Below are 23713 nucleotides of genomic sequence, written 5' to 3'. Positions count from 1 at the left end.
ACTTAAGAATAAGCAGTTAAACTCAAGACCAAATTAAGTTGAATCAGTTCTGGCTGTCATTTATGGACTTGCTCAAGTGTCGTTTTGTCAGCTGAAATGAAGAAATTTTTTATGGTTTAAAACGCAATCGAGAAAAGGTAAAAACAGAAAGAAGAGTGAAGAAATATTTCACTCGTGACTTACCTCTTCCTTCTCTCTTACTCTCTATAATACAATATAACGATATAATATCATAATAAAATTATGGTGACTTATGTTTTTTATTCAACCTCCGATAGCCTATTGCATACCCTACCTACGTATATAATTCTGCATTTTTGTTGTATGCAGATATGGATTTTGCTATTAGAACTTTTGAAATTTAGTATACGACTGTATTAGATATACAGACAAATTTTCATTTTAATTCTGTAACTGTTTAGATGGTGTTTAAGTTAATATAAGCAGAAAAGAGCCATAATTTTTGCACCACTTGCACTCTATTTACATTTCATAACACATTTCTTTTAAACATAACCCGCGTATTCAATTTTTTTTTTTTTTATCTTTATATCAAAATAAGTCTCATCTATAGTGAAATACACGGAGACATTCTATAATTACCGTATAGCACGTATAAAAAAGGGTGTTCCACCGCAGAAATTTGAACTAGAAAAATATTTTTTTCTTCGCATTTTCTTTAAGGAATATCATTTCAAAAGTGTAAAACTCTTATGTCAAAAGCTCCAAAAGTAACAGTGCGATAGTTACTTGTAGCTAATCGAAACTTTCGAATTTATCGATCAAGTTGAAAAAAGAAAAAAGGTTTTCAAACATTCTTTTATAAAAAAGGTTCCCAAAAACTTTCGATTTTCGCAAGTTTCTTCTATCTGTTCATAAACATTCGCGTTAAAGGTATTGCAAACTTTTTCTCCAGTGTTAACATCAATATTTACAATTTGTGCAATCGAATGTTCCTAGCGTTAGCATGAGTGTTAACGTGACAGGATCGACTTGAAATCGAACTCATGCTCGTGTCCCATCTTATTGTCTCTTTCAATCGGTATCTTGTTACAATGGCCAAGGAAAGCAAATAAAATTGCGCAAAATAAGAAAAAGGAAAGGAAAAAATAACAAAATGAGTTGGATGGGAATAAAAAAGAAGATATGCCATAAAATACACAGAAAAAATTCGTAAATTAAGAGAAAACAAGTTAGTTATGGATCTGTGCGAGTGCGGAAGGAATTGTAAAAGGAAAAAATGTCGATTAAAAAAAAAGAAGCTGAGCGAATGGGAAATGACTAGATGGATTGGAAAGAGGCTAGATGGACAAACAAGACAAAAAGTGAAAAATCAATTCATTAGAAAGACGACAGAACTTTTGCTCGAAGATATTAAAGAAACTAAAATATAGAAAAGTAAGAAAGATGGACAAGTTGTAGAACGACGGAGAAACTGTTACGAAGAAAAACCAAGAAATTACAGAATTCGAAAGAATTGAAACGTCCAAAAGTGAAAATATAAAAGTGCGAAATTCAAAATGCGGAAATATATAGAAATAACAGTTACTGAGATGGTTAAAGTGGAGGAAAAATGTTCCTTAATTCAGCAAATACCAAGTGGGTATAGGAAAGCATGCAAAGCTACTAAAGTAAAGAAGGTAATTTCTCAACATTTTCACAAATCGATTTTGCTAACATTCTTCTACCTAAATGTGAATAACCGTTTATTCACCGTGCTCATAAAAATAGTTTTTCAGACAATTGCTCTACATGTGATGTTATGAAAGCTATGAAAGTTAATTAGAATCTTTCTTTCAAACATTATGACTATGCCAATTCGCTCTCATAGAAATATTTCAGAAAATTCGCGAAAGTTTCATAGTTTAAATTTATTTAAAGGTCGCAATATTCTTAAATAATCTAGTTTGTAGTCTCGTGGAATTTTTTGTCACGTTTCTTCACTAGGCTAGCGACAGTATAAGCATAAGAATTCAAAGCGTTCACGCCGCTTTATAAAAATATTTAACTTAGAATTCTTAAGATAATTTAATCTCTGAGCATTAATTCGATACATAAATCTACGCATACAAAAAAATCGTTTAAATATAATGAAGTTCGTCTGCAATATCGTCGTAACGTTATAATGTAATTTCTATCTTTTTGTATTTTTCACTTTGTCAAACTGTTGATTTCCGAATATCAACGAAACCTGTATGTTCGATGAACGTTTAACGAATAAATAAAAATATAAATAAAGTTGGTGCGAGCGTTTGGCAACTCGTTTCTATCATTTTTTAATCTATTCTAACGTGTATTTATTTCAAGGAGTTAAAAAATTACAGATCGATGACTCGCGTGAATTTCTATGTACATACGTAACATACCAAAAGGAATCGTGTATTTGCAAAACGCTCTTAAACTATTTTCGGACAACTATACATGGAAGATGAATGAAATGTCGCTTAATTTAATTCTATAGAAATAATTTCAATTTTATTTTTCAAGAGCCTTGAATTTCGATCGAGAATACATAACACGCGAGCATTAAAAAAAATCGACGTATTGCGTTTTCATTGCATCGACTTCGCATCAGAACCTGTTCAATTTTACATTCAGCACGGTGCACATATTTGGTTCTATACTCAACAAACTTCTTTCATCGTAAAAGACACAGCCAAAAAATTCTACCAAATGTCCAAATCGGACAAATTGTGAATGTAAACAACTAAATAAAAAAAAGAAAAGAAAAGACACCACCAAACTTCCGGAATAAATAACTCACGTGAAATCCTTCCACTGCTTTAATTAAAGTCATTCTTTTGGATAAGAAAAAGGAAGGAAAAAGCCGGAGGAGAAGATAAAGAAAAAGGTCTATCATTAAAGTAGGCGTCGACGAGATAAGTTAGTTCGGTAAAAATTTCAAATACTGGCATTAGCGAGTCTCTAAGCGTTTACTTAATCGTGTATATCACTTAAGCTTAAGCGGGTGCACAGTGTACAGTGTACAGTGTACATGTAGAGGAAGCAATAAAAACTGCAGGTTGCTATAATGCCGTATTCCGTTCGCCTTTATCGTCGCGATATTGCGTATCACGGATTTATGTTTTCCTCTATAACGTATTCCTTTAATATTGTTTACGTTCGTTGCACCGTGATCTACTTTTCAGTTGAAGATAATAACGGATGCGGGGAAAACTTTTACTGCACCTTGCGTATTTTCTGAGGCGAGGGACAACGAGCGAAGAAGGATAAGTCTGGAAGGCGGAACAGAAACAAAGGAAACAAACGAGACGATTTCAACCTCGATTAGAAACATAAGATCGCTCGAAAAGAGAACGATCAGGATGTTAACGACAAATAGACCGATAATGATAAATAAAAGGCTTATGGTCGAATCCTCCTTGAGAATTTTTCTTGTCTCTTGGGTCGTACGAACACGAAATTATCGTAAAAATAGGCGAAATAGGTGAAAAATACCGTGAAAATCTTGCTATATATTTCGAAAATATTCACATTCACAAATGTCGTATAAATTTTTCTCACCTGTTCTTAAGAAACCGTACTTTTCACGGACAGGTATAAACGAGTAGTTCTTATTTAATCAAAAGGAGGAACAATGCTTCGGTTGCTGTCATAAATTTCTCGTGTCCAATGGATTTATTCAGTATATAGTCGAGCAACAGGCAACTATCTTCCAGCACCAAAACTTTTCACGAACAGCTTATTATCGAACTTTCCGAGGTAGCTTATTACCTATATTAAATATCGTAAAATTCTTAACTTCCGCGGAATGTTCGCGTCAGCGTCGGATTAGTATCTTGGACATAACGTGCACTTCCTGTTTCATAATAAGCCACTTTATTAATCGTAGCACGACAAAACTTTTCTCTCGCATTTACTATGTCCTCTTTCCTTTTTTAACAAATTTGTTCCTTTTTCAATAAATTTTTCTCGGTCTTCCTTTAATAATAATCAATCAATAATCCAATAATAATAATCAATCGGGGCGTAAAAAATGTACCTAAAGAATAATCACTTAATGGAGTAACTAATTTATTACACATACCTATAAGTATGGAAAGTCAAAGTCAGAACACGAGATACACTACCGTTCAAAAGTATCTACATAGACACTTGGTTATGTTTCACGAAATGTAATTCATGAGAACAATAATATTATGAAAAGACATTTATACTATAAAGTTATTATCCTCTTTACGCCAGTCATATTCTGTAAGTAAAACGATTAGAAACATATCGTGGGAGATGTTTCATATTCTCGATATACTTGACATAGAATCATGTAAAATTGAGCGGACCTCGTCGGAAATAACGCTTTATGAATAATTTAAGAAGCCATCCAATCGAGCAGCGGTATTAAGAAAGAGCAGGACTTATTTTAATGCTTCGTCGTCCTGATATTTCAGTATCGGTATCCGATAAAAATTCAAAATCGATAAACTAACTCGTCCGAGTCGACGAATTACAACACTTCTGGTATTTCAAATCCTGCCTAAATGTGTCAACCTTGCTAGTCAATCGTCTTCTTCGCATTGGTCTTAGTTCGATCATGTCAAACATAAGTTATTTACGATATCGCGCAAAAGCAACTCGATTAAGTTTTATTCGATTAGGATCAGCAATCAAAAAATGTATTTTTTCGAAATATATTTTTAACACTTTAAGGATCGAACGTCCTTATCTTAAAACAACAAGTTTTCTATAAAAAGATACTAGTAAATACACATTTCGAAAATAAGTGTACTATGTAATATGAGATTAAACTTTTAATACTCGCGTTTTTAAATTAAGGAACCGAAGTACTTTCAAACTAAATTACTGTAGTGCTAAAACTGACATATTCGTTCAAATAACGGCTTCAAATACTTTGTTTTTGCAATTATTTAAACATGTAAATGTTGTCGATGCAAAACTATAATCATCTACACGCAATATATCACAGTATCTACGCGCTAATAGGTACACACGAAAGGTAATCCCTTCATTCCAATTATTTTTTCAGGTATATGTCACTTTTTGAAAAATTGTGTTATCTTACAGCTAATATATTTTTTCGCTTTTCGAGTAGGAAATCCACCGTTAGTGAGTGACTCTTGAAAATGGCTGGCACTCTGGTTCTCGGAGAAATGTAAAAAGCCAGGCCATTTTCTTGTAACTTCTCGAAACCGGGACAGAACAAAGAATGTAAGCGAATCAAGGGTCATTCGAGAATTAAATACCGACCTTAAATTACAATAATGCGAAAGTTTCCCGTTATAGACTCGATACAAGAATTTTATTTTTCCTCGGCTCGGTGCTGAGTAGACGTTTATTCCTTGCTTTCATTTCCACGTAATGCCGCCACCATCAATTTACTTTGCTCCCGGCCACTCGACAGACTGCTTGTCCCACGGCGATTGTCACTTCTACTTATAATACTTTCCGATCCTATTACCGTTGTTATGAGACAAATAGGTCAAGCTTGTCTCCTTCAAGACCCCACGGCTTGACTTTGAGCTTATCTTTGTTCCAGAATTCCTCTTTCTGCCCCTTTTGTCCTGCAGTTTACCTCACGAGTGCTACCTTACCCCCTTTAATTCAAAAGTGTCATGCCTCTTATTTCATTATTCCGTGACTTCTCAGTTCGGCTCTTTTACTTAAACTTTCCATTCTTCCCTTCCTTCTTTCCGTATTTTCCTTTTTGCCATCCCTTTCCTTTCATTTTCTTTACGTTTCTTCTGTTTCTTTCCTTTTCTGTCGGTTACTGTCGCTTGACATTTTTTCCGTTCCTTCCTCTGTACTTTTGACATGGCGCGGAAAAGAGGTTTAAAAGTCTCGAGCACGAACAGCATCCAGCTAATTATTGTAATTTCATGCTTTTGGGATACGATCTCCCGCTGACCGCGGCGGCTTCTAATTGGACTTGCACTCTGTTCGTCGACAGCAGCTTTGAATAGGAATTTTGCGCGACAGCGACAGCGAACCGAAGATTTATTTTGCCGCTTTTTCATTCAAAGACGTGATTCTAATAATTGTTATGAGAACGGTGGCGAGACGACATTTTCTCACCGGGTTATGTCATGTCGCGTCGTATCGTTCGTGAAAGAGATCGAGAAAGAGTAGTTTCTAACACGTCGCGGGTGACAGTGTAAAGGAAAGAACGAAACTAGTATTCTTATTTATACGATTTTTCGACTTCACAGAATTTTGATCTTTACAGTGGTTCTGTATTCTGAAATTTCTCCGAGTGCATTAACGATTTATTTACTACACACACATACAAAAAAAAAAGGAAAGCTGTTTGATAAAAAAGAGCGATCCCGTAAGGAATCTGATTTTTGTGAATTTTCATTGAATATTTCTTATTTATTGAATATTTAATAGAATATTTCGATTTATTTCTTGGATATCGATAGGAAAGGTTAGCATTGTTGAGGATCGAGGCGGGAAAACAGAGGAAGCAATACGTTCCCTAGATATACTAGATGAAAAGAAATGACAAGCAGTTACAAGTTACAATCAAATTGCATCCAACAGACTAGGAAAAAGTCAGTATTTTTTTCGGAATTCGTTCATCTTGAAACAACCTTAACAAATAATGAAACTTCTTTGTACTCAGACCTGATAGTTATATGTATGTATGTCTGTATGCAGAACGATTTTAAGGTTTTTCACGTGGAAAACAGGTTGTTTTCGAAAGAATAAATTAATAAAATTGGAAAATTTTATATCTGTTTCTGCTGAAAATCACGATACCAAATAGTACATTTAATAGACTGAGTTTATCCAACAATAAGTGGAAAATTTGAATAAACGGCGATACGCTAATTTTTACCAAATATGTATGTATGTATTTATGAAATTATATTTTTCCCACATAAATAACTTAAAAGAAATTACTTTTAAATTCAGTTTAGGTAGTTAGGGCTATTAAAAGAAATAAAGTTATTGTACTATAATAAATATCGTAAATATCGTAATTTGTATTGTTACGTAAGTCGTAAATGACTTAAATGTCCGTATCATTGTAAAATATATTAAATTGATGTCGTGTTGTGTTTTATCGCCTGTACTCCATCATTTCTGATGTATGTATTTAAAAATTTATATGTTTGGAAGAGGAAACTTTGTTAAACACCGAATGTACTACTACACATCAACGAAGCAAATAGTAACTGATACGAAATGTAAAAACATTTCATTAAGTCTAGATCAAATATTCCATTTGGCAATCTAGTAGCTTTACAAGTTTCGAGTTGACAAATTTTGCAACTGATACTGGAAAATTACTAGTAAATTTTAAATAAGGAAGGAACTTTGTTACGATCGAAGCGACAATTAAAATCCCGTAAATATCTGGATGCTTTAAAAATTGTATTTCATATCAACGTTGAGTTTGAGTAACTTTCATATTTAGTTATTAATTAGAATCACGGGATCGATTTTTCCAGGTCTCCAGGACTATGAAATATTCCGTTTACTGGACAAAACTAATCTCGCTTCCTGCTCTCCGCTTCGGTCAGACTTTACCAACTGTGCCTAGCTTAGTAAATGAACGTCATGTTATGTTTTTTTCTTTAAATTACAGTGAGCAAGATATGCAAATCTAAAATGTTTCTCACATGCATTATATCTGTTTCAGGCGGCGCTTTTCCACCCGAATTCGCTGATACTATACAAAATGTAACAGTATCGTTGGGAAGGGACGCAACTTTTACGTGTCTGGTCAATCATTTGGGGGGCTACAGGGTAAGTTTCCCTTAGTGAAAATTCATCAAACCGCAGACATACAAAATTCTTCTGACGAAGAATTTTCGTGTGGGACACACGATACTAACCACATTTTTGAATGAATACATTTAACTTTCTTTTCTCGTCTACCTTACTATAATTTTATTTATCGTGTAAAGGTTTTAGGTAAGATTCATTGCGAATCGCAATCTTGGAATTGTGATTTATTCAGATCTTTTCACGTTTCAGGATCGGACACAAAATCGTAGTAGCTCTTGAAGTAAAGGGATGAATTGGAACTTAATTTCTTTTATACAATTTTCTTTTTAAACTTTTCCTTATATCTGCTACATGGATTTATGAACGAAACACTGTGTAACTTTGTTTTAAGGAGATTTTCATATGATCATAAATATAATAATAGTAGAAATATTTAAAAATGTCCTCTATCTTGTATGGCGCATCTAATGAAAATTCAATCAATAGTAAATGCACATTAATAAATAGCTCATTAAACCCATGACTAGCAAATATACCATGTAATTCAGAATCTTTTCTGTACAAATCGTGGTTTGGAATCTATTTCTCTGAACCGAATACATACGTACAGAAAGAAAAATCGATCATGGTAAATTTTAGATCACATTCTTTTGTCCAAGTAAGGAATCTTTGTCACGAAAACCAATTTCTCAAACAACTCATATGTCACTAAATTCACAAGCACTCTTTTTGATTCGATGTCCGTCCTGCCGCCACATCCTTATGTTTGAACACAAAAATAGAGCCATTTCCCCTGTCGTATTGGATTTCATATCCACAACAACGAAGACAATTTCGTTACGCATCGTCGTGTGTACATTACTATCTACCCCTCCCTCATGAAGAGGAATATTATGACGGAAGGAATAACGGATTGAAAAATCTCAATTTTGCGCTTTAACGAGTTCAGCTGGAACGGTGTAAATTTAACTATATCGTTATCCATATAACATAGATAACGACGCCAGATTATTCTTTGCACGCATTACCATTTTGCTTTAAGTAGGACTTAAATCGTAAATATAAGAACGCAGCTGGTATATCTGTTAGGAACACTAGCTAAACTAGCTAAACTAGTTAAAGTGGTAGCTCTCTTGCTATAATCAATTAATCACTTGCTCCGAATCGTCGAAGCTTGTTTGACACCGAATACAACTACATATCCTAGTTGTAAATGAATTTAAATTTAACGACTCAGACGCATCAAGTTGATTAGAGTTCAGCTAATTTATCGACGTGCCAACGCCCATGCCGCGCTGAGTGCATTCGTTCCCGTCAGATCACAAAAGTTAAGCAGCGCCAGCCACGGATAGTACTTGGATAGGTAATCGCCTGGAAACTCCGTGTGGCGTTGGCGAAGCGCGCTGGGTCCGCCGCGCCCTCCGGTGGGGTTCGGGCTTGGACGCTGGCGGCTCAGCGCCTCAGGGCCACCAAGCAGTCCGGTAGGGGAACCGGACTGCCTGGCACGGCGGCTCCGGTGTAACGTCAATGCACATCAGAAACCAGCCCACACACCGCGGACAGGATGGCACCCAGATGTCTGCACATCCTTGGCGCGTACCCTCAATAGTCTTAAGTACTCACTAGGGGTCTTGGAATTTTCATAGTTAAGGTCCTTCGGACCAAGCGAGTATCTCTTGTCTTAGATTTCCTTTTACGTTTATTGTTTACCACGTGTTAACATGGAAAGTTGGTTTTCCTCACATCTGGTATGTTCCGTTAGCAACTTTTTCACGAGGGCGGCTAAAACCCTTCCTGGTCCACCAACCGTCTTATTATCCAATCGGGGACGGTGTCTACTGCCCTCACTTCCTTAACCAAAATTGTCATGAACAAATCCGATAGTCCCGTGTCCTTAGACACACCCACCCCTAGCTTTCCTCAGACACAGTATCGTCAGTAAAACTTCACTTATTCTGTATCCTTAGAATAGTCAACATATCTTTACCTGTCTCTACCCGTATAACAGTCACGTACTTAATGTATCGGTGTAACTAAGTTTTACATAACGTAGTTGGAATGAATTGTGATTTATGTTGATTCAGTGTGTATTCCAGTTTGATTAAAACAAAATTAATAGTTGTGTTACGACTCAACTATTTTTATTTTATCACCCAACCCTCAAATTTACATGATACCGGCGACGAGGCACGGTGTTACATGGCCACACACCGCTCCATTAGCTGTGATATTCAGCGCGGGGGAGGGGGGCGATGTGTCGCTCGCACCGGTTCCCGGGCCTCTCTCGATCGCAGCCAGGACGGTCATCGTGGAGGTTTTAGTCGGTTGGAGTCCGACACTACCACGCCGCTTTCCCCAGAAGCGGCCTGGCGTCCGTGCGGATTTCCTCCACGTACATATAAAAAAAAGCTAATTTATCGACGTTGCGAATATGATTCAAGTATAGGGCTGTATTCTAATCGAACGTCGCACAACGACGAGTCTGAATGACTGTCTTACTATCGGTTACGTAACAATACGGCAGTGCCCATATACGCCAATCGCACGACGATATAAAGAAGAACGGCGATGTAGATAGGAAGGGGTAACAAGTTGGTCGTACGACAATATGATATAAAAAAGGACAATATGTCGGTCATACGACAATTCGACGGGGAAAAGGCTAACCTAAAAAAAAGAAAGAGTCGTAAGCCGAATCATCAGCGACCGGTTTATTACGAAAATAAATATGGACCAGATTCTAGGCACCTGAAAGGGTCGTACAGCAAAATTATACAGTAAGATCGTTTTTGCCTTTGTATCAGTGAGACAACACTAATGCAATGACATCTTTTTTGTCTTAAATTTGTTGTTAATAAAAATTTCATTAACACATTGGTCAGATTTTTCTGCTGAATATAAAACTAAATACGATGTTGTTATAAAATTCGACAATGCGACAGTATCCAACCTCTATATTTATATAAAATTTTATAACATCGTGTTTTTAATCAGAAACATTTCATCAATATGTTAATGAAATTTTGATTAACAACAAATTTAAAATAAAAGAGTTACGTCGTTGATTAGTGTTGTTCCGCCCACATGATGGCGAAAGCGACCCTCTGGAGTACCCGAAATCTGGTCAATGTTTACAGCTTGTTATGAGCTTGTTGTCAGGTTCGAATGTTGTGCGTGAGGTGCAACAAAAAATAAAATGGTTCGATTTCCGTCGATCAATTGTACAACAACGCTGCTACTAATGTCTATACACAATATTAATACATACATGATACAGTATATGATGTTATATACTAATTAGGTCCAACTACTTTAAAAATTTGCTATCATTTTTACTAGTACTTTTATAGGATTAAAAAATTTGATACTATGAAAACGGAATATAAAAAATGATAATAAGACGCTCTATCGAACGGTGCAAATAAGTTTTGTAGCCATTGCAGATCTTTTTTGTACTTCACAAATCAATAAAGTATGATTTCTATTCTATTACGAAAGTGTGCATTGCGATACGAAAGAGAATCAAATTTCAAACAGTTCGAGCAACTCGAAATGCTGTTGCATCGTATGCGTTGTCAGTTTGGACGCAGTCATAGAGCATGTTATGTATATCTGTTCGATGTAGAGTTAGTCGGTCGATCGGTTTTGTCGTTGTACGACATTCAATTAGAACATGGGATAAGCCTTTAACTTTTTCCACGAAAGAAATAAGAAAGATAGAACAACGTGGAAGGAACTATAAAAGGATTAATACAAAATTTCTGTTCGCTATTATTAAATTTATTATTGCTCAGTTTTTCCAACGGTATCTTTAATATTTTCTACGTTATCAGCATTTAAGCTAGCGGTTTTCGAAGAAATTAGAATCAGGTGAATAAATTGATGTTTGTTTGTTTGAAACAAACATCAGCCTATAAGTATCCGATTACACGTATGGAAAATCGCACGGTTTATCGTAATGAGGGCCGTCCATGCAACGCCTGTTTTAATTTCGACGAATCAGAAAAATGGATAGGTGGATTATTATCTACTATTACTATTGCAAAGGGACGACGTTGAAAATTCAAAGGGTAGCGTTCACAGAAGATGAGGGGGAGGAGTGTCTAGCAACAAGCCTGTTCCCTCTCGTTAAGAACGCTTTGGCACAGCTATAAAGAGATAAATAATCTGGTTACGAGCGTCTAATGACATTATGCGAGAGTAAAGTGGTAACGAGCAACTGCTGCTAATTTTTCATTTAAGGCTTAATGTTCAGCCATAGTAAGTCTGACGGTACGGATGAAGCGTGCATTCGCAATTTTTGCTAGATTATTTCGTAACTCAATACCTTCTAACCGACGAATTTTAGGCCAGCCAATTAAACTGATTGCATCATGTTCTGAAAATTCCATTAGAATTGTTCAAGTTACAGATTCATACTTACAGCGATAGAAATAAAACTAATATTAATAAAGCTATTACTAATATTAATAAAGAGATAATATTAATAAAGAGATATTATTAGAGAGATTAGAGAGAACAGAGGACAAAGGCTCAACTCTTATGAAATTAATTTATTACTTAACGATTTGTAGCACTGAATAGTTTATGTAGCTCCTTTTCGTTACTAGCCGTTTAAATTTCTGCATCAGATACGAGTGATTTTACAGAAATGGAAATTATTTGACAGTGGTTGTGTCCACATACTTACTCACCAAATTTATGAATTGTAACAAGCTTCAGATTTGGCGGAGGATGTGTCACTATTGCCATAAAAGTGACTACACATTTAAATAATTATATGTGATTCTATCAGAACTTTTTTAAACACTACCTATAGGGTCTGAGAAGGTATCTGAGGTAAAAATCTCATTTAATCAACTGTATTTAAGACTTTATACTTGAAGATAAACAAATGTTTTCTCACATATTTTATCACAAAGAATTAGTTTAAAGATAATTAGTTTTATCAAGGATTATTTGCGAAATTTGAATATCCAATATCATACATTACTAGTACCTAGCAATCACCTAGATTATAAACGAACTAATTATCAGTCTTGATAATTGTTAGTTAAACTTGATAGTGAAAAGAAATAATTAAATTTAAAAAAAAATCAATACTTATTAATCATAAACGAAGTAGTTATAAATCTTGACTATTGTCTGCTAAACTTCAAAACAAAAATCATTGCATTTTTAAAACTAATGAATATTTATTACTTGTATAAATAAATTACTGATCAATCTTATGTTCTGTATTGTAAACTAAAATAAAGAAATTATACACTTCAATTGGTAACAATTAGGACTAAATTATAACTTAACTTAAACACTGCATGACATTTGCCATGCATGTACCAATTGACCAATTAACAGAAACGTCAATTTCCCTCACTTCCTGAATGAAGGCATCTCTCCACGAATCCGATGATTTCGTGCCGTTAGACACACCCCATCATAGTTTTCCTCGACAGCGTCACCGTGACGGAGAGTCACTCTCTCTCGTGTACGAGCTCTTGGACGAGTTAACTTTTTTTTTTTTTTTTTTTTCATTAACGTGGAGGAAATCCGCACGGACACCAGGTCGCTTCTGGGGAAAAGCGGCGTGGTAGTACCGGACTCCAACCGACTAAAACCTCCACGATGACCGTCCCGGCTGCGATCGAGAGGGGCCCGGGAACCGGTGTAAGCGATGCACCACTCACCGCGCTCAATACGTCACCTAATGGAGCGATGTGCGGCCACGTAACACCGCGCCTCGTCGCCGGGGCCGCCGTGCCAGGCAGTCCGGTTCCCCAACCGGGCTGCTTTGCGGCCCCGGGGCGCTGAGCTGCCAGCGCCTAAGTTTGCACCCCACCGGGGGACGCGGCGGACCTAGTGCGTCTCACCGACGCGCGTCCATGACCTCTGCCGCGCCCTCGTCGGTCAGTCCTCTCAGGGTGAGAGTACCGCACCCTCACCCTCTCCGCAGCCTCTTTTCGAAGCATGACTTGTTCACAGAAGGAGGTCACGGCCCTCCTCCTTCTCTCGCTTACCAACAAAATGCCTCGAGGATCGCCGGCGGCAAAAGATCCCAACTGATTTCCACGATGAGGTCGTGGCACGGCCGCGCCCACGCCGGACAGTATTCCAGCGTGTGCTGCGCCGAATTCACGCTCGCATCGCAGTGGTGGCAGCGCGCGGTCGCCTCCTTCCCGATTCGGTGCAGATACTCACCGAAGCAACCGTGTCCGGTGAGCACCTGCGTCACCCTGTAGGTCAGGGGAGGCCCACCGCCGTCCAACCAAACGTCCCAGTTTGGAAGGACGGCCCCGAAGACCCTTATCCCCGGCGCACCCGTTCTCGTGTCGAGGCTAGCGCGCCATCTGTCGAGCAAAGCTCGCCGAGCCCGAACCCTGACGTCGGCGCCCACCGGGCCCGCCCCGTCCGACAGACCCCGAGTGTGGAGTTAAATCTCACGGCACCTCAGGGCCTGCAATTCGAACGGGGGAAACCCGGCGAGCACCGCCGCTGCCGCCGCCGAAATGGTGCGGAAGCCCCTCACTACCCTGATGGCCACCGTCCTGTGCAACCTCCTGACCGCTAGGAGACTGCGACGGTTGGTCATCAGATCCTCCGCCCAGATCGGAGCTCCGTAGAGGAGCCTCGACCGTACCACGCCGGCGTACAGCTGCCGCACTCCGACGTTGGGCCCGCCTAGCCGAGGCAGCAAACGTCCTAAGGCGTTCGCCCTCGCCTCGACAGACGGTGCCAGGCGCTCGAAGTGAGCGCCGAAGGTCCAGTGGCTGTCGAGGGTCGGACCCAGATACTTCATGCTGGTTCCGACCGCAATCTTAGCCCCCTTCAACCTCAGGCGATAACCCTCTGGAGGCGTCCCGTGATCGGCCCTGCGGCAAAACCTCATTGCCTCGGACTTCTCGGAGGACACCCTCAGTCCCAATCCCTTGATCTCAGCGAACACGCAGGCCACCGCTAGCTTCGCCAGCTCCGCCAGGCGGTCGGTTCTACCCCATGCCGTGCCCCAGACCAGCACCAATGCCGCCATGAAGTCCTCGTCGCGGCGGGTCTCCGCGGAAATTTTCTTCTCCTTCCCGGTGGGCCGATGGGCCCGCGCGCACCCGACGAACGGTGGCCGATCGCGGCGCCAATCGCCACCTCCATCAAGATGTAGAGATGGTCCGAGAGGGTCTCCTCCGGGGAGACCTCCCAACCGGAAACGCGGTGGGATGCGGCGGGGTTTGCCCATGTGAGGTCCACTATGGACTCGCCCCGCCACGCCACGCACGTGCTGGACGATCCCCGGTTCATAAGCCGGAGATCGAGTGCGGCCGCCCAATCCTGTACATCGCGCCCCCTTCTGTTGGTCCGGCGGGAGCCCCACGCCGTTAAGTGGGCGTTGAAGTCCCCGAGGACCAATGACTGGTAGGCGCCCAAACGTCTCGTGCAAGCCGCGAGTCCGTCCAGAAAGGAGGCGTATTCTGTCCGGCTGGTGCTGGGCGACACCTAGACGGCCACCACGGCCAGGTCGCCCCATTTCACGGCCACGAAGCCCCCGCTCAATTACCGAGCAGGAAGGGCTTCCCGCAATCCCAGTCTAGAATATGGCGACCGAACCGATCAGATCCCCAGCGCCTCGTCTCGCGTCGGGAATGCTGTACGGCTCGGCCACTGCCGCCAGAGCAATCCGCCGCTCCGTCAGGCTCTGAAACATTAAGTCCTGAACGCGGCGGGAGCGGTTAAGATTGCACTGCAGGAGCTGTTGTCCTCCTCTTCTTCCGCTCACGTCGGGGAAGGCTCCGTCTCCATAGCCTCCTCCGGGCCGGTCCCCTCGCAGTCGTTGTGTCCGATTTCTCCATCCTCTCTTCTGTCCTTCGTGGGGTCAGTTGACAGCGGTATTGTTTCCTTCCTCGTCAGCATATCCCCACCGTCGCCTGGAACGCTCCCTGTTTCCTGCGCGGCCCTCCTCTTACGGGCAGGCGGTTTGCATGCCGGTGATCCCATACGGTGCGACGTGGGCAGTCTCAGGTCCGCGCACACCGGACACGTGGGTACTCGCGCCGAGCAGTCCCTGGCGCGATGTCCTTCCGCCCCGCACCGGTAGCAGCGCTCCGACCGGTCGGCCGTCATTGTGCAGTCCCGGCGCACGTGACCCGACTCCATGCACCTGAATGCATTCTCCTAGCCGCTGTCAGCGGGCAGCGTAGCCATTCCAACCCGAGGCCCCGAGGAGCGGAGCATATAACTCCCACGTTGACCTCGTCTGCGTGGCAGCCCCCGACCTCAGCAACGGCGGCTGCCACCTCCTCCGCGGTGACTGAATCCCCCTGTCTGGTCACTCTTAGTTCGGCCGTCCTTCGCGGCACGGTTACCTTGGCGGGCAAATCCTTCAGCGTGGCCGTCATCCGCTCGGCCAGTCGCGATGCTTTGCTCCCAGCGTCCTGGCCTGGTATTTCGAACAGCAGCGCCCCTGTGATCGCCCTCCTCGGTCTTAACTCCGTGATGTCGAGTTCGGAGAGCTTGACTTCTCTCTTCACCACCGACATCGCATCCCTGTACGTGAAGCCCGAGCCGTCCCTCACGGTGAGCGATACCGCGGCACACCGTGGGGGTCGGGGAAGGCCCGGCACTTTCTCGCTGTGCGCGTCCCGCCCGCTAGCGTTGCGTTTCTTTCCTGCCCCGATAGCTCCGAGTCCATTGCCGCTGCCTGCTGCTCGCATGGATTCCCTTCCCGTGCGAGGGCGCACCGGAGGCCGAGCGGCCGCCTCCGCGAAAGTCCTTGCCCTCGTTCCGCCGCTTCCGGTCGTTGTCCAGGGCGACAAGGCCTTTATTCGCAATGTCGACGACGGAAGAAACGACGATACCCGTCCCTTGGTTCTTCTGTCCTCGGTCGGCGCATGGACCGTTGGAAGAGTTTGCACCGTGGGTTTCCTGTTCTTTCGCCTCGCTCTCCCTCTTCTTCCCCCTACCACAGTGGTGAATCCTGCCTCGTCGGCCGACGACTCCACGGTCGACCGCGAGGTGTCTCTCGCCGACCGCAATCGTGCTTGTACGATTCCTGCGGCGACTCCAGCATCCGTAGCCGGGGGAATTGCCCCCCCCCCTGGCCTTTGGACGAGTTAACTAACGCCTTGCTATCTGTGATTACTCCACGCTTAGTATCAATTCCAACTTAGACTTTGACGAAGAAATAAACCTACTAACTCGTTGACCGCGGGTTCGTTATCGAGTCTTAGACCTGTGTCACAAGTGCCTAACCATCGTGATTCTTCGCTAACCCTGTAATATCTTTATTTGTGTCAATAAACGTCACTTCAGCTGTGTAAGAAGATGGACAGTTCCAGTGAAGGTTCATTACATACCCCAAACACTTACTATGATTGCGACTCAGACCCGTATTACGGCCACGATACGACATATATATAAGAAGGGAAAATTAGTAAAAAACTTAAGATTCTGAGTAAATTGAGTAAATCTAGTTTTAGAATAAATTTTGTAGTTGTGACATAGTGAGGGATTGAGAATTTTATGTATAAAAAGTAATTTTTGAATATCAATAAATTAAATTGTTAGTTCTTTATAATTTGCTTATGAAGTTACAGCTCTTATCTTCCTCTGCCATGCAAATATAATACAACCTAACGTTTTTGAAAGTGTTAAAAAGTCGGAGCCGCAAAAAACTCCCACTTCTGTAGATTCACTAGTAAACCACAGGTATTGTAGAAATAAATTTTAATTACATCTTTCTAGCAGCGAGAGCTACACTCCGAAAACAATTTCGAACACCATTACGACATCCCTCAAGCACATTCGGTAACCCCTTTTCTGTTAATACAAGCGTTTCTCGAGATCCCCCATAGCATGTCTCTGCGACTTACCGAGATTTGGAATATTCTAAGGAAAATGCAAATATCGCTCCGAAGTTTGGCCAAGGAGATAGAAGACGCGTACGCGCCGCCTATACGTGTCTCTCCGGTCGTGGCGTAGGTATCTGGCTTGTTTGTATTCCGTATTCGACCTATCTATAGGGAAATTGCGGTGTTCTCGACCGTCGAAATCCATGAACACGTCTGTGCCCTCTGATCGTCCTCGTTTGCTCGGTGTGCCACCGTCTCATTAACCCTTTCGATCTGACCGGTGAGAGGACTTACACTTGACTAATAGGTTCAACCTGCGTGGTTCTAGTAAATTGGTCGCTAAACTGAATTAAAGCCAACTTCAAAAAGCCAACACTTTGCCGCAACTGTACGTCACAAGTAACCGTCGTTTTATCGCGTCTGAAACGTCGCTTTACGGATGTTTTTTCCAATTAGAAGCTATGTAACGATATAATAAATTGATTTGTATGACGCAGCTTTTTCTTTAAGCTGTACGTTTGTTTGTGAACAAAGTTATGGTTAAAGAATAGGACAGTAAATCGAATTTAGAAGAATAATTGATTTTCTTCGTGATTTATACGAAAAATAGCGCGAAACGATTTTTCCTAAATTTCATTGAATCCATCTTATCGAAAGTTTAAAATACTGCAATACCGCATATTGAGGCTTTCAAATTAATTGGTTGCGTTGAATTTCTCGTAATAAATAAATATTTCCGCAGGTTGGGTGGCTGAAAGTGGATACTAAGGCGATCCAGGCGATCCACGATCACGTAATAACTCACAATAACAGGGTCTCGGTATCTCATAGCGATCATACCACATGGAATCTCCACATAAAGAACGTGCAAAAGGAAGACGAGGGGCTCTACATGTGTCAGATTAACACAGATCCGATGAAAAGTCAGGTAATTTCTTCGAAATTATTCTAATAGTGAAACTGTATAATAGTAATAGAAAACCCAACTAAATTACACCATAATAATTATACTAATTATACTCGAGTATAAAGTACTCGATTAGAGGATGAACTAAAAACAGATAAAAATGAAAGATTATAAAAATAGTTAATTAAGAACATCGAATTTCAAAGATTTTCTTTAATATTTAACCTTTCCTCAAGACTGAAAACCGATGCAAGAAACGGAGTATTTATTTAAATGCAGATGATTGTTAAGCGCATTTAGTTGGTTGCTATTTTGAGCGTTTCTAGTTATCAAACGGTCAGAGTCAGAGCTTTTTACACACAGTTTAACCGGTAGGACGTATCGTGGCACTTTAAACGAGAAACTTGGTGAAATAACTAATTGGAAACGGTATCACCTACACTATTTAGATCTGTAAAGTTCTAGGATGCATGTCAGTTGTGGGGCACATCAATCCCAATTAGGTGTTCGCCTCTGTACCCTTTCTCGATACGATGTTCTACACGATTCTTTTCACGTGACTGATGGAATTTGCACATTTTAATTTGTCGATACGCGATTCATGTATGAACAAGTTAAATAAATGGTCTTCGCGGAGTGGTTACTCGATCCATCGAACAAAGTAAATTGTTGAAAAAGTTTATTCATATTTATAAAAATAACAAGGAAAAGACACGGTAAATTTTGTTTTTCGGAGAGAAATCTCTCATTTCCATAAATGTATAATATATCTGAGGTGTATATGTTGTCCGTGATACTTGCAGCTGCTGGCTGTAGACGTCGCTGCTGGGGTACTGCTGTCTTTCTTCCATTTTTGATGCGTAGAAGAAAAATCGGACTCCGGTCGAAGGGATTTGAACCCGAGTCGTGAACGTTCGTAACCTAAGGCGCTAACCACTGCTTTTTTTTTTTTAATAACGTTTATTTACAACCAAGATACATATTAATACATTTGGGTATTCACAATAAACTATGAATTTGATAATATGTGTTAGGCAAAAGTACCGATACGCGACGGTACGACATAGCCATACTATATTATGTGTCGGCGCTTTACATTTTTTGTGTTAAAATCTAATCTTTGGATTTAAGCCACTGGGGAGCGGAGGTTTTATGTAATTTTGTTTTTGGTTGATTTTTCTGTCCTGAAAACTTGGTCGCAAAACAGGATGCTTCGGTAGTCTACTTTTTGGGTGCTGTATAACTTTGGAGAGGGGCGGGATGATAGGGAGGGGGAGGGGGATGTTAAATAGATTATTTAAAACAAAAAAAAAAAATTTACAATATATACAATACGGGGGCAGAATTGAGTTCTGTCGGTTTAACGATTTTCTATATTATTTTATTATGGATTCAGTATCCACCAATATTTTTTTTGTGTTTTTTCTGTGTTTGTCTTTAGTGTTTTTCGGAGGGAGGGCCATGTTGTATCTCCACCTAGTGTCTGCGGTTTGTCCGCTTAAGTTTTCTTTGTAGAGTATAGTTTTGGTCCCTATTTTTCTTTTTATGTGATAAATTATTGGAATGTTATTTTGGTCTAGGAGGTAGTTTTTTTCGTCTAGGTATAGGAAAGCTTCTGGAGGGATATAGCCTGTTGCCAGAGTGTTTTTGTAATATGCGTCATTTGGGAATAAGCAACTGAAGATTAAGCTATTTTCTTGTATCTTTGACGCTTGCGCGAAGTGGTTTCTTATTAATTTTAAGATGTGACAGTCTATGCGGTGAATGTTGGCTAGGTCGTAGATTATTTTGTTTTTGACATATTTTTTGAATCCGCTGTGTTCGGATCTGTAAGTGCTGAAGCAAGCTCTGATGTATTTTCTTTCGAATCTGCGAATTCTTTCCATTTGGGCGGCTGATATGTTGTACCAGATTGGGCAGCCGTAGGTTATGATCGGTCTGATTAGAGTGCTTGGTAGCACAGGATTTTTACTTGACTGTTGAGATGTTTGGAGTAGAATAATCTTTTTGTTCTCCAGAATGCTTTGCTGTCTTTGGAGAGTTTGATTACGATGTGCTGCTTATAGTTTAATTTTTCGTCTATGTTTATGCCTAGGTATTTTAAGCAGTTTTTGTGTGGTATGAGCTCCCCTTCGTTTACTTTTTCCCTTAGCTGAAATTTTCTACAGTGTTCCCTTTCTATTGGACCGATTTTGCTTGACTTGGGTCTAAACAGTATGATATCGCATTTGCTTGTGTTGGTTTTTAATTTCCATGTGTTGTAATAATCGTTAATTTTCTCAAAAAGTTCTTACAGTTCCGTTTTTATTGTTTCGGTTTTGCGGCCTGTTACGTAGATGATTAGGTCATCTGCGAAGGCTATGGAGCGTTTATGGGTGGATGTATTAGTGGACTTACTAAACCTCTTTAATCTCAAGTCACTATTGTAAATACTGAAAAGTAACGGGGAATTTACTGTACCTTGTTGCAGACCGTTTTTTATGGAGAATTCTTTGCTTGATGTGTGTGAACCTTCAGTCATTACGAATGTTCTGCTTGTGATCATGTCCCAAGCTATTTTGATTAGATATTTGGGAAAGTTTTTCTTGATTAATTTGTATATGAGACCTGGGATCCAGACTGTATCGAAAGCTTTTTCGAGGTCTATTAAGCAGGCGGTTACTCGTTGTTTTGCGTTTAGCGTCCAGCAGATGTCCGACGTAAGTTTGTTTATTGCGTGAATTGTGGAGTGTTTATATCGGAAGCCAAATTGATTTTCTGGGATTATGTCATTTTTTGAGCAGAAGGAGGTGAGGGGGTTGTTTATGATTATTTCAATTATTTTGCTTATGTTGGGGAGAAGACTTATGGGTCGTAGGTTTGCGAGTGATGAGCCGTCTTTATCTTTTTTTGTTATAGCTATCAATTTGGCTTTTTTCCATTTTGGGGGGAAATATGTGTTGTTTAGTGCACTGTTGAAGAGTACTGTGTAGTACCATTTTACTTTGTTCGGTAGGTGCTTGAGTGAAATGCTTGGGATGCCGTCGAAGCCGGAGGATTTTTTGTTGTTTAGTTTGGAGAAGATTTTGTTCAGTTGATTGTAGTTTGTGAAGTAGTTTATTTCTGGTTTCGGTTGTTTGGCATTGTCTGCGGTGTTTTCGTTTGAGAATGTGCAGACTGTTTTGTTTAGCGTTATGTCTTGTTCCATTTCATTTTTGAGTTTGATTGTTTCGGCGATGATAATTCTGTTTAGATGTTCTCGGCCCAGGTGTTCGTTTTGTGTGTGTGTTTTGGAAAAGTGGGTGCCGATAATGTCTAGTTTTTCTGTTGTTTTAGCTATTATGAAGTTACCGTCGGTGTCTTTGATGGTGTTGTGTGTCGTTATACCTGCTTCTTGGATGAGGGAGGCTTTTTCTGGGGGCAATTTGAGAGGTGGAATGGGGTTTTGTCCTTTTGGCCTGAAGATTTGATTTATTTGTGGGAACATGCTGGCTGTGTCGTTTTTGGAGATGTTTTTTATTTTGTTTGTCCAGTAATGGTTTATGGAGCTTGCGAATTCTTGTTTCAGATGTGCTTTTATTTTGTATAGAAGGTACTTTAGGAATTCTAATTCTTCTCTTTTGTTGTAAGAATAGTTGTATTTTATATTGTTTATTTTGGAGAGTATATAGCTTTTGTCTCGTTGTAGTTCTTTTATTTTATTGTTGATATAGGGCTCGCATGAATTTTTTTGTTTTATGATTGGCAAGGATTTTTGGAGAGCGATTTGTTTTTTCTTTATTTTTATTTTATTCGTTAAAATTTACAATCAATTCTCGCATTGAGAATTTTCAGTAATTTTTCTGGCGTGGCGCAGTGACATGGCAAATTATTAATAATAGTTAATACTTATTATAGATAAGTATAATTCATAAGTACTTGTTATAAGTAGGTAAATATTACTTAATAGATAAATAAATATTATTTAGTATAAATATCTAATTAAATCTAGTGTTTAGGTCTAGCGGGTAGTGTCTCTTCAGCCTGCGGATCTGGTCCGTCGTATCAAGTAGTTTCGTGATTATTTTGCTATTTCCTCTTTGACTGTGGGTATCATGAGGTCGCGATGTATTGTTTCGTTGGTAACATACCAAGGTACATCTATTAGGGATCTTCGCGATTTCGATTGGAAGCGTTGAAGTATTTCAATGTTATGTTAAGTAGAGTTACTTGCTGTTCCCCATAGTTGGATTCCGTAGGTCCAGACAGGTTTTATTACGGTCTTGTAGAGGGAAATTTTATTCTGTATGTTTAGTTTGGAGCGTCTGCCCGTGAGCCAATAGAATTTTTTTAGTTTGTTCTTCAGTTGCTTCGTTTCGTCTGTGATGTGGTTTTGCCATGTTAGTCTCCTGTCCAGGGTCATGCCCAGGTATCTGACTGAGTTCTTGCTAGGAATTGTTGTATTGTTGATGGTGACCTGGGGCAGGTTTGTTTTCGGAGCGTGAAGGTTACATGTGAGGATTTTTTTTCATTAATTTTGAAGCCCCATTTATGAAACCACTTTTCCATAGAGTCGAGACATCGCTGGAGATTGGATGAGGCAATTACCGGGTCTGCGTGAGAAGCTAATAGCGCTGTGTCGTCAGCAAATGTTGCTATTGTTATCTCAGTTGACATAGGTAAATCGGCCGTGTAGATGGAGAACAGCAAGGGTCCAAGGACACTACCTTGGGGTATGCCAGATTCTATTGGGAATGTTGAGGAAGTGGCGTCTAAGCATTTGACCATGAATTGTCTATTGGTTAGGTAGGACTTTAGGATGGAGTAGTAGATGTGTGGTAGGATTTTTTTTGAGTTTGTATAGCAGCCCTTCATGCCATACTTTGTCGAATGCCTGCTGAATGTCTAGGAATACCGCTGAGCAATATTTTTTCTTTTCAAGCGTTTGGCTTATCATATGGGTTATTCGATGGATTTGCTCTACTGTTGAATGTTGTTCCCGAAAGCCGAATTGATGATCTGGGAGTGTTTTCAGATCATCTAGGAGTGGAAGGAGTCGATTCGTTAGCATCTTCTCGAATAGTTTAGACAGGGCGGTAAAAGACTGATTTCGCGATAGGAGCTAGTTTCATATATCGGTTTTCCGGGTTTAGGGATGAGGGTAATCATTGAGATTTTCCAGGCCTTAGGAAAGTATTCTAGGCGAAGAATAGCGTTAAAAATCGAGGTGATGAGTGCAATCCCTTTAATGGGAAGTTCCTTGATTGCTTTATTGCCTATTAGGTCGTGCCCTGCTGCT

At 40.3% G+C, this 23713-nt stretch overlaps 1 protein-coding gene and 1 pseudogene across 1 annotated transcript in view; both read left to right on the top strand.

The window, feature by feature from the left end:
- The window catches only part of LOC138186593 (lachesin), a 114079-nt gene that overhangs the window by 56534 nt on the left and 33832 nt on the right, over window positions 1–23713 (top strand). The window contains exons 3-4 of the mRNA XM_069126615.1: window positions 7625–7731; window positions 18292–18477. Coding sequence (XP_068982716.1) covers window positions 7625–7731; window positions 18292–18477 — 293 coding nt within the window. The remainder of the gene's footprint in view (window positions 1–7624; window positions 7732–18291; window positions 18478–23713) is intronic.
- On the top strand, window positions 8991–9109 carry LOC138187376 (uncharacterized; annotated as a pseudogene).

Source organism: Bombus flavifrons, chromosome 14, assembly GCF_040668555.2.
Source record: "Bombus flavifrons isolate JBK064 chromosome 14, iyBomFlav1_principal, whole genome shotgun sequence".
Lineage (NCBI taxonomy): Eukaryota > Metazoa > Arthropoda > Insecta > Hymenoptera > Apidae > Bombus > Bombus flavifrons.
Note: the sequence above shows the minus strand (reverse complement) of the source record. Positions and strands in the feature narration are given on the sequence as shown.